The following is a 14,847-nucleotide window of genomic DNA, read 5'->3' on the forward strand; positions in this document are numbered from 1 at the left end:
AAAGCCTAGTACTCAGATCGAAAAACTGTTTGCCAGCAAACGAATGTCATATTTTCTTCGAGCAGCCAGTGTGTGACCAGAGGTGTGCACTGCATTCCGAACGGTTACTCTGCTTAGACAGCTGCTTGGTTTTGTTCAAAGTTAATAAAATGCACTTCTTCGGCTGGGGCCGCTCTTCCCCAGCCATATCCTGGGCTCCCCAATATTTTATTGGCAAGGTAATGTGTCTGACTATCAGCAGCAGATGGCGACGCCTCCTGTGCCTCACACCGTGAAGACAAACTGTTTTGAAAACAATATTTGTTTTATATTTATGAAAATTAATAAAAACAATAAATTATAACATCCATATAATTGTCATTCTACTTGTATTCATTATTAAAATATTGCATTTGGTTTTTCTTTCTCTTATTGCAATGTTTGCATCATGTTTGCTGGCATATCATATAACACTGCATTAATTAGATTCTACTTGTCTTCATTATTAAAATATTGCATTTGGTTTTTTTTTCTCCTATTGCAATGATTGCATCATGTTTGCTGGCAAATTATATCAAATTGATATCTTTTTCGAGGTGGGTCGAAGCATACCAAAAAAACAACCATATACTTCGGATACTTTTCCAGTATATACCGACCTTTTTTGTTTTTTGATCTGAGTACTGCCTTCCGTACAGAGCCTAGAAAACAGTTTTTGCCGTAAAACATTTCTTATCGGTTTCATACGAATGTCAACCCTGATTCTGTTCGCGAGGTGTTTTTTCGATCTGAGTACTAGGCTTAACCATACATTATATAGATGTGCCAGTTCATACAACGAATGTGTGCTCTGTCCCAGGTCCGAAGACCTCTTCGGCTCGTTGACCTGAGACGTTCGGGCGTGGAAATGAGACGTTCGGCATTTTTTCGACTTGTTCGATTCATGACGAGATGCGAAAGCAAGCCGAGAATTGCAAATGTATGTGTGACAAACAAAAAATATCACAAAAAATTTGGTTTTCAAAACATAAAGAACGATAGAACTGATTATAATTAAAAATATTTAACGTGTACCTATTATGATCATATGTGTACCTAAAAATTACCTAAAATCGAACCTTGACAAAATAAGATAGGATATTGTAACGCATCATATGATCGATGTGTTTCGAATACACGCTGCAGTTGATTGCTACGCCGATGTAAAACAATATCTCGGTTTTCTATATTTTCACCCACGACGACAATAGCGACTTCGTCAATTGTTGGCGCATTAAAACGTCTCGCGTGTTCTCCTACAGGAGTCTTATCAGCTTTGACGACAATTCTGTGGTTATCAGACGGCATGCGGTCCAATGCGGTCGTGAATAATGCAACCAATTCGTTAATTGTTGATGGCAAAACGTTTGGAGTTGTTCCACAATTGTTCTTTACACTGAATTGTTGCGTGCACAACGCTGATCGACTTGTCTTGCTGAATCGCCAAAAATTTTGAGTCACTATCCGGAGTTGGCAATAATAAACCTGTTAGCTGATATATTTGACCCTGAATATTGAAATTTGTCATAAAATTGTTTTGAATAACTTTTGTTGCGCCAAATGATTTCATCTAAACTTAAAGGCCTTGCAGTAAAGGCACACAGCGTTCATTTGTCCAATAGCAACGATTTGCTGTGAACTGTAATATATTACCGCGTTATAATTGAATTCAGAACGAAAATTCCTTTGTAAATTAAAGAAAACTATTACAACGCATCATATGATCGAAGTTTTTCGTATACAAAGCTAGCTTTTCTACTGATAGGTCTCTCTGTCAAAGATATAACCATTTGTTCACGGTCTTTGCAGCCAATATATCGGGGATTCTAGACCTTCTCTAAAACCTTCTTCTGACAATAACCAACACAACAACAAAATAATTAGCGAAATCGGTCCAGCCGTTCACGCGTGATGCCGGGACCAAGTGAAATAGGGATTCATTTTTAAATATATAAATATTTTCACTAGCTGTTGAATTTAGATTAAATTAAAAAGTCGAGCGATTCAATATACTTTATGTGTGTACAGTTTAGGTGTTAAGTAGGCGAAATATGTGGTGTGTAGATGTAGCGAAAGTAAAAGCGAGATGTACCGGTTGATCAAATCAAAGCGATGAATTAATGACGCAGGGTCTGTTCAATATTCGAGAAAAGTGAGTGATAGATCAAGACGGTAGAACGTGAGTGCGATAATGATGACGATCAATTAAAGACTGACAAAGGGCAGGCGGGCCGAATTACCCGTGCCCTAATGCAAGCGAGAGAGAGAGCAAAAGAAGCGATAGAAGCTCGGACTGTTGCTGAGCCGAGTACGAGCGATAGATAGAGAGAAAGCATGCCAGAGAGCAGCATAGATGAAGATAACGATAGCAAAGGCGAAAGAAAGCTAGAAGCGAGATGCATATATAGACCGCGATTCGTGTGTCACCAATTGACAGAATATATGCGTATGTATATATGCAACGACAGAAAAGTGCGAGAGATTGCAAAGGCATGCAAGTGCTGGACCAGATCATGACCATTGCGAAGGCATGTTAGGGCAGACGGACCGAATTGCCCGTGCCCTACGCGATGCTACGAAATAGAGATCGAGAGAGTGATTTCGAAAGGCGATAGAAAGAAAGGTGCGAAACGGCTATTACAGTGAGGGGGCAGGTGTAGATTCATGTCGATTACAATTAGGTACAGTGGGCAGTGCATTTAACTAACAAATAACATGATTTACTTTAAGGCTGCACCACTGACTATAAATACTAACTAATGCTCGGCTGGGAGACCGAACAATTCATATATATATATATAAAAGAAACAAATATAGAAAAGTTCTCTGAAAAATAGGAATTTATTGACAAAGTTGCAAAGTTGAATTTTAGTATTTAGTATATACATGTATAAAACATGTAAGTGTTCAATTTCAAATAAATTAAACAAATAACATCTTTTATTTTTATATTTTACTGGCAAACCCACGCGCTTCGCTGCGTACAAAATACATTTAATGTTTAGTAATTCATCGAAATTAAACAAAGATAATCAAAAGCAGCAAATATACTTACACAAATTGCAATTATTTCAGAAAACAATTTTTCATACAAAAAGGTATAAAAACAAAATCTATCTTAAAATGTTCTGTTCTGACACAAAATGAAATGAAATAGGCATCCAAACACATATTTTTAGACCAAATTTGAGATTTTTTGTATGATTTATGATTAATTTATGGACAAGTAAAAACTTTTGTATAGAAACAATGCCACATACTCTGACTATCATTAAAAAAAACCGCATGCAATTTGGTGTACGCGTTGCGGAGGAATTAAATGAAATAGGAGTTCAAACACACACTTTTGGACCAAATCTAAGATTTTGTTGATTAATTTTGAATTCTTGAGGAACCTATTTATAGAAACGTACAAATTTATTTGTGCAAACAATATCACATTCTCTGACAGCATGCAATTTGGTGTACGCGTTGCGGAGATAGCCGCTTACAAACAAATTTTTGTTTACATATTTATAATATAGATCTATTTCCCACGCCCACACCCACCAACTATGCCCATTCCTCAATTATGTGTCGGCAGGTCAGCTCAGGTTTCGGAAAAATGCCGAACGTCTCAGGTCCACGACCCGAACGTTTCAGGCATGATGCAATTATATAAGGTGGTCTCGTCAGCCTGTTTTAAGTGGCCTGTTATAATAAAAAGAGCTGATGTTTTTTTATAATTTAATTTTAAATAATTTTTAATTTGTAATTAAATGTTTTTTTGATAGATATTCTTTTGTTAAGGCTCTTAATTCTAGAATAAATTATACAGGGGTGCCACAGAAATCACTAGTGAAATGGGAAACCGCGCAGAGGATTTCCGCTTCAAAATTTCCGTCGTGCCACAGAATTCCGAGCGATTTCATTTTTTTAACATTGTCACAAACCAAATTCGAACTAAGGCTACGGTTAACACCTTTCAAGATTCAATTCGAATAGGGTTCATTTTGCAGTTTTATTGATTTTATCATATCAAAAAAATTGGTTTTTATTTTTTTCTTTTATGATATCAAATAATTGATTTTTCAAAGCTGTACTTTTATAATTTCAAAGCAAAAAAACATCCCATATCGTGCGAGTCAAACAAAACAATGTGCTCGGCAACTCTAACAGTTGTCTGGCAACTCTCCGTACATGGCAGCAATCAGCTATTAAAAAAAGAGACATCTGAATTTTACGATAAACTTAATTAAAATGCTTTTACCGAGAATGTTGGCCATCAAAGAACTACGGAGGCAACATATTAGTACACAAACCTTGCAGCGCGGGCTTCTCAGATGCGCATCGGACTCGTTTTCGCGTTCAGACGATACGTATGTGGTTTTCTCAAACTACTGCAAATTTAGTTCATTACAATTACCAGTTTTTGGTATAACGATCGCTATGCTTCTTTTTGTGCTTCCATGGGTCTGCGCTTAGCCGAACAGGGGTTTTTGACATACATGAAATGGCAATAATGTGTAGAAATGCGGTCCAATGCGGTCGTGAATAATGCAACCAATTCGTTAATTGTTGATGGCAAAACGTTTGGAGTTGTTCCACAATTGTTCTTTTCACTGAATTGTTGCGTGCACAACGCTGATCGACTTGTCTTGCTGAATCGCCAAAAATTTTGAGTCACTATCCGGAGTTGGCAATAATAAACCTGTTAGCTGATATATTTGACCCTGAATATTGAAATTTGTCATAAAATTGTTTTGAATAACTTTTGTTGCGCCAAATGATTTCATCTAAACTTAAAGGCCTTGCAGTAAAGCACACAGCGTTCATTTGTCCAATAGCAACGATTTGCTGTGAACTGTAATATATTACCGCGTTATAATTGAATTCAGAACGAAAATTCCTTTGTAAATTAAAGAAAACTATTGCAATGCATCATATGATCGAAGTTTTTCGTATACAAAGCTACTGATAGGTCTCTCTGTCAAAGATATAACCATTTGTTCACGGTTTTTGCAGCCAATATATCGGGGATTCTAGACCTTCTCTAAAACCTTCTCCTGACAATAACCAACACAACAACAAAATAATTAGCGAAATCGGTCCAGCCGTTCACGCGTGATGCCGGGACCAAGTGAAATAGGGATTCATTTTTAAATATATAAATATTTTCACTAGCTGTTGAATTTAGATTAAATTAAAAAGTCGAGCGATTCAATATACTTTATGTGTGTACAGTTTAGGTGTTAAGTAGGCGAAATATGTGGTGTGTAGATGTAGCGAAAGTAAAAGCGAGATGTACCGGTTGATCAAATCAAAGCGATGAATTAATGACGCAGGGTCTGTTCAATATTCGAGAAAAGTGAGTGATAGATCAAGACGGTAGAACGTGAGTGCGATAATGATGACGATCAATTAAAGACTGACAAAGGGCAGGCGGGCCGAATTACCCGTGCCCTAATGCAAGCGAGAGAGAGAGCAAAAGAAGCGATAGAAGCTCGGACTGTTGCTGAGCCGAGTACGAGCGATAGATAGAGAGAAAGCATGCCAGAGAGCAGCATAGATGAAGATAACGATAGCAAAGGCGAAAGAAAGCTAGAAGCGAGATGCATATATAGACCGCGATTCGTGTGTCACCTATTGACAGAATATATGCGTATGTATATACGGATGCAAGTGCTGGACCAGATCATGACCATTGCGAAGGCATGTTAGGGCAGACGGACCGAATTGCCCGTGCCCTACGCGATGCTACGAAATAGAGATCGAGAGAGTGATTTCGAAAGGCGATAGAAAGAAAGGTGCGAAACGGCTATTACAGTGAGGGGGCAGGTGTAGATTCATGTCGATTACAATTAGGTACAGTGGGCAGTGCATTTAACTAACAAATAACATGATTTACTTTAAGGCTGCACCACTGACTATAAATACTAACTAATGCTCGGCTGGGAGACCGAACAATACATATATATATATATAAAAGAAACAAATATAGAAAAGTTCTCTGAAAAATAGGAATTTATTGACAAAGTTGCAAAGTTGAATTTTAGTATTTAGTATATACATGTATAAAACATGTAAGTGTTCAATTTCAAATAAATTAAACAAATAACATCTTATATTTTTATATTTTACTGGCAAACCCACGCGCTTCGCTGCTTACAAAATACATTTAATGTTTAGTAATTCATCGAAATTAAACAAAGATAATCAAAAGCAGCAAATATACTTACACAAATTGCAATTATTTCAGAAAACAATTTTTCATACAAAAAGGTATAAAAACAAAATCTATCTTAAAATGCTCTGTTCTGACACAAAATGAAATGAAATAGGCGTCCAAACACATATTTTTAGACCAAATTTGAGATTTTTTGTATGATTTATGATTAATTTATGGACAAGTAAAAACTTTTGTATAGAAACAATGCCACATACTCTGACTATCATTAAAAAAAAACCGCATGCAATTTGGTGTACGCGTTGCGGAGGAATTAAATGAAATAGGAGTTCAAACACACACTTTTGGACCAAATCTAAGATTTTGTTGATTAATTTTGAATTCTTGAGGAACCTATTTATAGAAACGTACAAATTTATTTGTGCAAACAATATCACATTCTCTGACTATCATTTAAAAAACAGCATGCAATTTGTTGTACGCGTTGCGGAGATAGCCGCTTACAAACAAATTTTTGTTTACATATTTATAATATAGATCTATTTCCCACGCCCACACCCACCAACTATGCCCATTCCTCAATTATGTGTCGGCAGGTCAGCTCAGGTTTCGGAAAAATGCCGAACGTCTCAGGTCCACGACCCGAACGTTTCAGGCATGATGCAATTATATAAGGTGGTCTCGTCAGCCTGTTTTAAGTGGCCTGTTATAATAAAAAGAGCTGATGTTTTTTTATAATTTAATTTTAAATAATTTTTAATTTGTAATTAAATGTTTTTTTTGATAGATATTCTTTTGTTAAGGCTCTTAATTCTAGAATAAATTATACAGGGGTGCCACAGAAATCACTAGTGAAATGGGAAACCGCGCAGAGGATTTCCGCTTCAAAATTTCCGTCGTGCCACAGAATTCCGAGCGATTTCATTTTTTTAACATTGTCACAAACCAAATTCGAACTAAGGCTACGGCTAACACCTTTCAAGATTCAATTCGAATAGGGTTCATTTTGCAGTTTTATTGATTTTATCATATCAAAACAATTGGTTTTTATTTTTTTCTTTTATGATATCAAATAATTGATTTTTCAAAGCTGTACTTTTATAATTTCAAAGCAAAAAAACATCCCATATCGTGCGAGTCAAACAAAACAATGTGCTCGGCAACTCTAACAGTTGTCTGGCAACTCTCCGTACATGGCAGCAATCAGCTATTAAAAAAAGAGACATCTGAATTTTACGATAAACTTAATTAAAATAAATAATTAATTAAAATCAAAGAACTACGAAGGCAACATATTAGTATAAAAACCTTGCAGCGCAGGCTTCTCAGATGCGCATCGGACTCGTTTTCGCGTTCAGACGATACGTATGTGGTTTTCTCAAACTACTGCAAATTTAGTTCATTACAATTACCAGTTTTTGGTATAACGATCGCTATGCTTCTATTTGTGCTTCCATGGGTCTGCGCTTAGCCGAACAGGGGTTTTTGACATACATGAAATGGCAATAATGTGTAGAAATGGTTTGTTAGTTTTGTTTTGGCATTTTGAAGCGATGCCACTTGGTGGAACTACAAATGACTACAAATGTTTTCACAATTTGCACAAAAAGTATGCATACGTTTGACGTAAAGGAAGTTTTACTACAATGAGCTATTTTTTGTAATGCTTAATTAAAGAAAAACAGAATGCTTTAAATATAATTAATATTAAATATATTGCTCCGAATTCGACTTAAAAAAGGTGGAATTACTGTATTAACTTCGAAAATCCGAATCGCCCTAAGTGGCCACCTCGCTCTGCAGCGGATTGAGAGCGGAATCGTTAAGTGAAAGTTTTGTCAGCGGATTGAATAGTGATTTATTAAAATGCTTATTTTATTAACTCTACATGTATAATGTTAAATTATTTGGATGAGGGTTAACCACCAATTGAACAACCTTTATGGGAAAGTAAATTCGAATCGTTTTAGGTGTGTTTTATGGGTGTATTTAATCAAATCGCTGGATAAATTGGGAGCGATTTTGATTGTGTGTGGCACGGCGGAATGGAATTGAGGTGATTTTCCAGCGGAAGTTATTTCTGTGGCACCCCTGTATATATTCTTGATCAGCATCAATAGCCGAGTCGATGGAGCCATGTCTGTCTTTCCGTCTTGTTTGTCGGCTAGATCTCAGCGACTATAATATCTAGGGCAACCAAATTTGGTTTCCAGACTCATATGATATCACATTGCTACAAGTGTATTTCAAAATTTCGTCCTTCCGAAACGTCCTTTCGCACGCAGTATCGTAGAGAATGACCATATCTACCAGATTTTCGAATCTGAATCAGATCGGATCAGAATTATAGCCAGAATGAAGAAATTTTTTCAGTGGCTTCCCCCGCCTACTTTAGCCAGAGACACGCTACTCATTCTCTTTCTCGCTCGCACACTCTGCCACAACTCGTCTTAGCTATGTTCACACCCTCACGGAATAACAAGCAAATTCATGGCAGGAATTTTCCTTGGTGCTGGAGACAGGCCTTAAGACAGGGTTGATGAATCAGCTGTGTTTTGTAAAATGTGCCAACTGTAAAATTTTGCTAAAATTAATAAATGAATAAAATGCACTCTGATGCTGAAATGATTGTGTTGGTGACGGCATATATTGTTGCAAAACAAAGAAGGGTAATTTTCTTCTCTCTTTTTGGTTTTGCGTACAGTTTTTGCCTACATCTTGCACCATTCACTTCAGGAATAATTGTTGAACATATATTCCTGAGCTGGGTGTCAGCTGTTCTCTCAGTCCACACACGGTCCCGATAGGAAACTATCGATATAAATCTGTGGATTCGGTAAATCGAGTCCGATGCGCATCTGAGAAGCCTGCGCTGCAAGGTTTGTGTTCTAATATGTTGCCTCCGTAGTTCTTCGGTGGCCAACAGTCTCGGTAAAAGCATTTTTATTAAGTTTACCGTAAAATTCAGATGTGTGTTTTATTTGAACAGCTGATTGCTGTCATGCATGGAGAGTGACCAGACAACTGCTAGAGTTGCCGAGTAAATTGTTTTGTTTAACTCGCACGATATGGGATGTTTTTTTTGCTTTGAAATTATAAAAGTACAGCTTTGAAAAATCAATTATTTTATATCATAAATGAAAAAATACAAACCAATTGTTGTGATATGATAAAATCAATAAAACTGCAAAATTAACCCTATTCGAATTGTATCTTGAAAGGTGTCAACCCTAGCCCTAGTTCGAATATGGTTTGTGACAATGCTAAGAAAAATGAAATCGCTCGGAACTCTGTGGCCCGGCGGAAATTTTAAAGCGGAAATCCTCTGCGTGGTTTCCCATTTCACTAGTTATTTCTGTGGCACCCCTGTAATTTTCGTAGCCGTCTCTAGACACGTCGAATGGCTCTCAGTCGAACAACTAAGGCACTACTTAAGACATCCGCAGAGTAAAATTTTCGATAATTTCTGTCGCAGCGCTGCTCCTAGCTCAACTGGACAGCCAGCCAGCTCGCTCTGACTGCAGGCATTTCCCATAAGACTATCTATATTTTTCCAGCTAGTCAGTTAGCAAAGTCTAATGTCATATGGCTATTACCAGTTGTATGGTATATTCTATGTATAGAAATCTAGTTGTTATCTTGACTGTTCAATTTCGATACAAAATTTCAATACAACCTTGTGCTTTGACACTCATGTTCACAACCGGAAATGAGTGGCAGTTTCCTTTCCTTTTCTGCTTTAGACCGAACAATACGGAATTTTCGAGATTATTGTGGAATCTGAAGAAATAATCCAATGTAAGTCTTGTTTTTCACGATAACCGAACTTTTAATAAATTAACGGTTTTAAAATTTAGATGCCACGAGAAATAAAAGAAGTTAAAGATTTTCTTAATAAAGCACGTCGACCAGATGCGCGTGCAGTGAAAATCAAGAAGAATCCTACAAATACCAAATTCAAGATCCGCTGCTCGCGATTTTTGTACACGCTAGTGGTACAGGACAAGGAAAAAGCGGACAAAATTAAGCAGTCTTTGCCTCCGGGATTGCAAGTCAAGGAGGTCAAGTAGTGTTTCGCTCGTATCCGATTCATTTTATGCATGGCATATGTAAATTCGATTTGGCTGAATTCACATTGATCATAAAATCGATTTTCTTAAATAGCAAACAAAACATGTACCGCAAAAGAAAGAAACACATAAATATTACTACGGTGGCAGTAGTCTCCGTTAGAAGCTAAAATCAAAAACGTATTTTATGGACGAGGCTTTTAAGCCGAATGAATTTGTTTAATGTACGCAATGCCCGCAGCTCAAGTAAATTTTCATATATATATATAAAAAGGAGGGTATAACTTTAAACATCGAGGATATCAGAATGAATGAATTCGCACGTTTAACTGTCTGAAAATATTCACCAGGATTTAGAGCACGTTCGATCTTTACCCTTTATTTTGGTACATGTATTATGAATTAACGTAAAAAAAATATTTTCGTATTGCAGATTGATCGAATTTTGCTACATACTGTCGATTCAGCATAATCGTCGTATAGACCCAATATGTATAGGAGCGTTTTTTAAAACTGAAATTAGTTGCAAATTCAGAACGTATTCTTATACATAAAGATATTTAAATACACATGTGTGTGTTTCTTATCATATTTAGAGTGATTTGTTACTCTTATACGATGGTTTATTTATTTCTCTACATTACCATATATAAAAAAATATTATTTTGTTGACAAATAGAATTACTTGGGCTAACTAAAATTAGACATGTCTCTGTCGATATATTTGGTTTTGAAACCTTTACATAAAGGGAATTGCTTTGGACTGGCAGTGGACGAGAAAGGGCCAATCTAGCTCCATTTAATTCAGAATTTTTTTGGCAGAATGTGTTCAACATTTTGTCCGTTCTAGATTCATATTTCTTACTGAGTATGCAAGTATGTAATTGCTATTTTGTTTTATTTTCATTCGCACAGCTGTGAGTTGTGAAAACGAAAATTTGTTGTATCAGCTGTATAATTTGACGCGTTTTAAATAACCTGGCTACAATTTAAGAAATAGTAAACAAATTTGTATTTAAATTAATTGTCAACTATTGACTTAAGAGGCTTAATGTTATTTGTTGAAATTTTGACGTATGATTACATGTGTTAGTTTTAAATAGCTGTACATGTTTGCATTTGGAACAATCTGGATTAAAGCACGTATTGAATTGTTTCGTGGAGTGTATCTTTACCGATTGGTTCCAATATTTTTTATACATTATTAAAGGTAGGTATAACGGTATAAAGGTATTCCAATTTTTTAAATGATTGATTCCACAAATTGTACCGTTACCCGTCTATTAATAATCTTACACTAGCTTGTTAACGTTTCCCACCAAACAGCCGACCACTTTATTTAAAATTCTAGTGTTGAGAAATTAGTCGCTTAGCTTAGGTCAATATTCATTCATCCATATCAAATTTTGGTCCTTCGAGCCGGATCGCCCCGTCTGATTTTATTTGAAATATATTGAGTAATATTGCTGTTCGTCATGAAGACTCACGTACATTGCATAATTCAGCAGCGTGGTTCGTGCAAATCCCAACTAACTAACTAACATCTACGGAGGCTCAGGAGTTTGTACAGTCGTGCACGTATGCACATTAGAACACAATTTGGACCGATTGGCTGCTCTTTCAACCGCTTTATGGAGAACCTAGTTCATTATAATGAGGAAGACGGATTTGTGGATCCGAATGTGGATATCGCCGAATTTGAGGAAAAGTTTAGTGCCCATGCCGTTCTCACTGGAGCCATAAGTGAGCGGAGCAGTCACGATCTAGTATCTAGATCTAGTACTGTGGAACGCCTATTTGAGGGACAAACACAACTTATGGAGAAGATTCGGGATTCAGCGCCACCCGCTAAGCATTTTGAGACAATGCGCCTTCCTACATTTTCTGGAAGGTACGAAGATTGGTGTCAGTTTAGTGATCTGTTCTTAGGCTCAGTCGACAAGAAGGGTAGTCTTTCCAAATGTGAAAAGTTCCATTATTTAAAGTCCTATCTACATAGATGGTGAAGCTTTGTCTCTGATTAAACATATTCCCATTACTAACTACCAGGAAATTGGGAGAGGCTCAAAAATCGTTATAATAAAAAATCACTAATTGCTCGGTCGTTCATTCAAAACTTTCTTTCGCTGCCAACTGCAAACGGTTTAAACATAATCGAGTTGCGTAAAATAGTCGACACCGCGGACGAGAGTATACGTGGTCTACACGCGCTGAAATGCGACAGCCGCGATGTATTGCTTATCCATATCTTGCCCTCAAAACTAGACCCTGAATGTAAGGAAGCTTGGGCTACTTCCAGTGAATCGTGCAAGGAAAATGTGACCATAAATGACCTGTTCGGCTTTCTTTTCGCCCTGTTTGATGCGCTTGAGTCCTGTCAAGATCCAACAGTAGTTCATGATTCTCCCAAACGTTGTGCAGTTTCTCATCATGTGGATGTGCCAACTACGTCTGTTCGCCACACAGTCTTTATGTGTGCACTCACTTTAAAGCTATGAACGTTCTGGATCGTCGCACGATTGCAATGGAGGGTAAATTGTGCTTCAACTGCCTAAGTCGATCTCATCAAGAAAAGGATTGCTATTCCACAAATACGTTCCGTGCCGTCTGTGCAAGGCGAGGCACCACACTCTTGTCCATCCAGAAGAGATCCGCACCACCCCGAGTGTTGCTGTCAATACATCTGCTGACCCAAACTTGCGCTCGCCCTTGCATTCTGCTGAGACTGATCCTGCCGTGGTCAGCCATCATACATTGGAGTGAGGAGTATTGGCCACTAGTCAAGTCATATTGCCAACAATTTAAGCCACTATAGTCGACTCCTGGGGCAACGAGACAACCTGCAGGATATTGATGGATATTGGTTCGACGATAACGATCGTCGTCGAGTCGCTTATTGTCGCTCACGCATGCTCGTATACAAGTGGTTTGCCTAGGTGTAAACCTTGCTGGGGTTACTCGAGGTCGCGCCACGTTCACTCTGCTCTCACGCACTAGCACAGGTCTTTTCTTCTCTCGAACGGAAATTTCGAAAGTTTCCGGCACTCAAACAACAATATGTCGACTTTATGGAGGATTACCTACAAAGAGGACACATGGAGATGATTCCTTCTTCTACCGTTGCCGAGGATCCCACCAGTCACAATTATTTAGCCCACCACGCAGTATTTAAGACAGATGGCACCACTAAAAAATGCCGAGTTGTGTTCGATGGCTCTGGGGAGGACTGCTCAATATTCACTCAATTCACGACTACACATTGGAAAAGGAATTACTTGGAGTCTGTTTACGGTTCCGACAGCATCGTTATGTGTTCTGTTCGGACATTGAGAAAATGTTTAGAGGGATCCTGGTTTCAGAAGAACACACGCAGTACCAACGTATTTATTTATTTCAATTAATTAACAATTATCTGCTAATTATGGAATAGGAATAAAAAACAAACTAATTATATATGTACAAGAGAGAAAGGAAAGATACAATTTACACATTTTCTAAACTAAGGTAATGATAAATGTTAAATATAATTTTTTCAAAGGATAATTCGGGGGATATTAAATGGTACAAGTAATTATAATTATTGCATAGAACCCGGAAAGGTTCATGCTGGTAGTAATTAGATCTACATATGGATAATCGGATGGGGCGGAAAGTACGGGTTGGTCTGGAGGGAACCGAAAAATCGATTCGTCCCAAAAGCGTTTGGGAGTTCACAATCCCGAGAATGAGCTTATGCATGAATACCACGCCATTGCAAATTCTGCGATGGTGTAAAGAGGGTAGATTCAGTAGTTTTAGCCTAGATAGGTATGGTGGAAGGTGTCTGTTAGAGTCCCAGTTTAGATGTCTAAGGGCGAATATTAAAAATTGTTTTTGAATGGATTCAATAATAATTTGTTGCTCCTTGTATTGTGGACTCCACACACAAGAACAATACTCCAATATCGGGCGAACCAACGAGACGTACAGTGCTTTAGTTATATACGGATCGTCAAACTCTTTTGACCAACGCTTAATAAACGCTAGAACTCCCTTAGCTTTGTTAACAGTTGAAGCAATATGGCTATTAAAACATAGCTTGTGATCGAAAAGGACTCCTAAGTCATTTGATGTGGAGATTCGATCCAGAACATGGTGTCCTAGAGAATAGGAGACCAAATGTGGTGCACGGCGGTGAAAAGTCATAAGTTTGCACTTAGAATGGTTCAAGAAAAGTAGGTTATTTGAACACCAAATGCTTAATTCATCAAGGTCAAGTTGTAGGCGAGTATGCAAGTACCAGTCGGAAAAGGAAAAACAAATTTTAACGTCATCAGCATACATTAAAGTAACTGAGTGCAAAATAGCACAAACAAATTAAAAAGAAGCGGACCTAAATGACTTCCTTGAGGAACTCCAGAGGTTACTTTCACAACATTCGACAAGACATTGTTAAACAAAACACGCTGTGTGCGATTCGACAGGTACGATGATATCCAATTTACAAGATTTGTGGGAAAACCTAATAAAGAGAGTTTATGGATCAGCAAAGTATGATTAACAGAATCAAAAGCTTTACTGAAATCTGTAAAAATGACGTCAGTCTGCAAGCCA

General features: G+C 37.4%; 1 protein-coding gene across 1 annotated transcript; it reads left to right on the forward strand.

Annotated features, from left to right (window-relative positions):
* Positions 1–9,869: 9,869 nt before the first annotated feature.
* On the forward strand, positions 9,870–11,410 carry LOC111080769 (60S ribosomal protein L38). Its single transcript, XM_022376581.2, has 2 exons — positions 9,870–9,982; positions 10,042–11,410. Exon 2 carries the CDS (start codon positions 10,042–10,044, stop codon positions 10,252–10,254), a length of 213 nt encoding a protein of 70 aa, XP_022232273.1. The 5' UTR covers positions 9,870–9,982; the 3' UTR covers positions 10,255–11,410.
* The last annotated feature ends 3,437 nt before the right edge of the window (positions 11,411–14,847 follow it).

Source organism: Drosophila obscura, unplaced genomic scaffold (assembly GCF_018151105.1).
Source record: "Drosophila obscura isolate BZ-5 IFL unplaced genomic scaffold, ASM1815110v1 contig_24, whole genome shotgun sequence".
Classification (NCBI taxonomy): Eukaryota; Metazoa; Arthropoda; class Insecta; order Diptera; family Drosophilidae; genus Drosophila; species Drosophila obscura.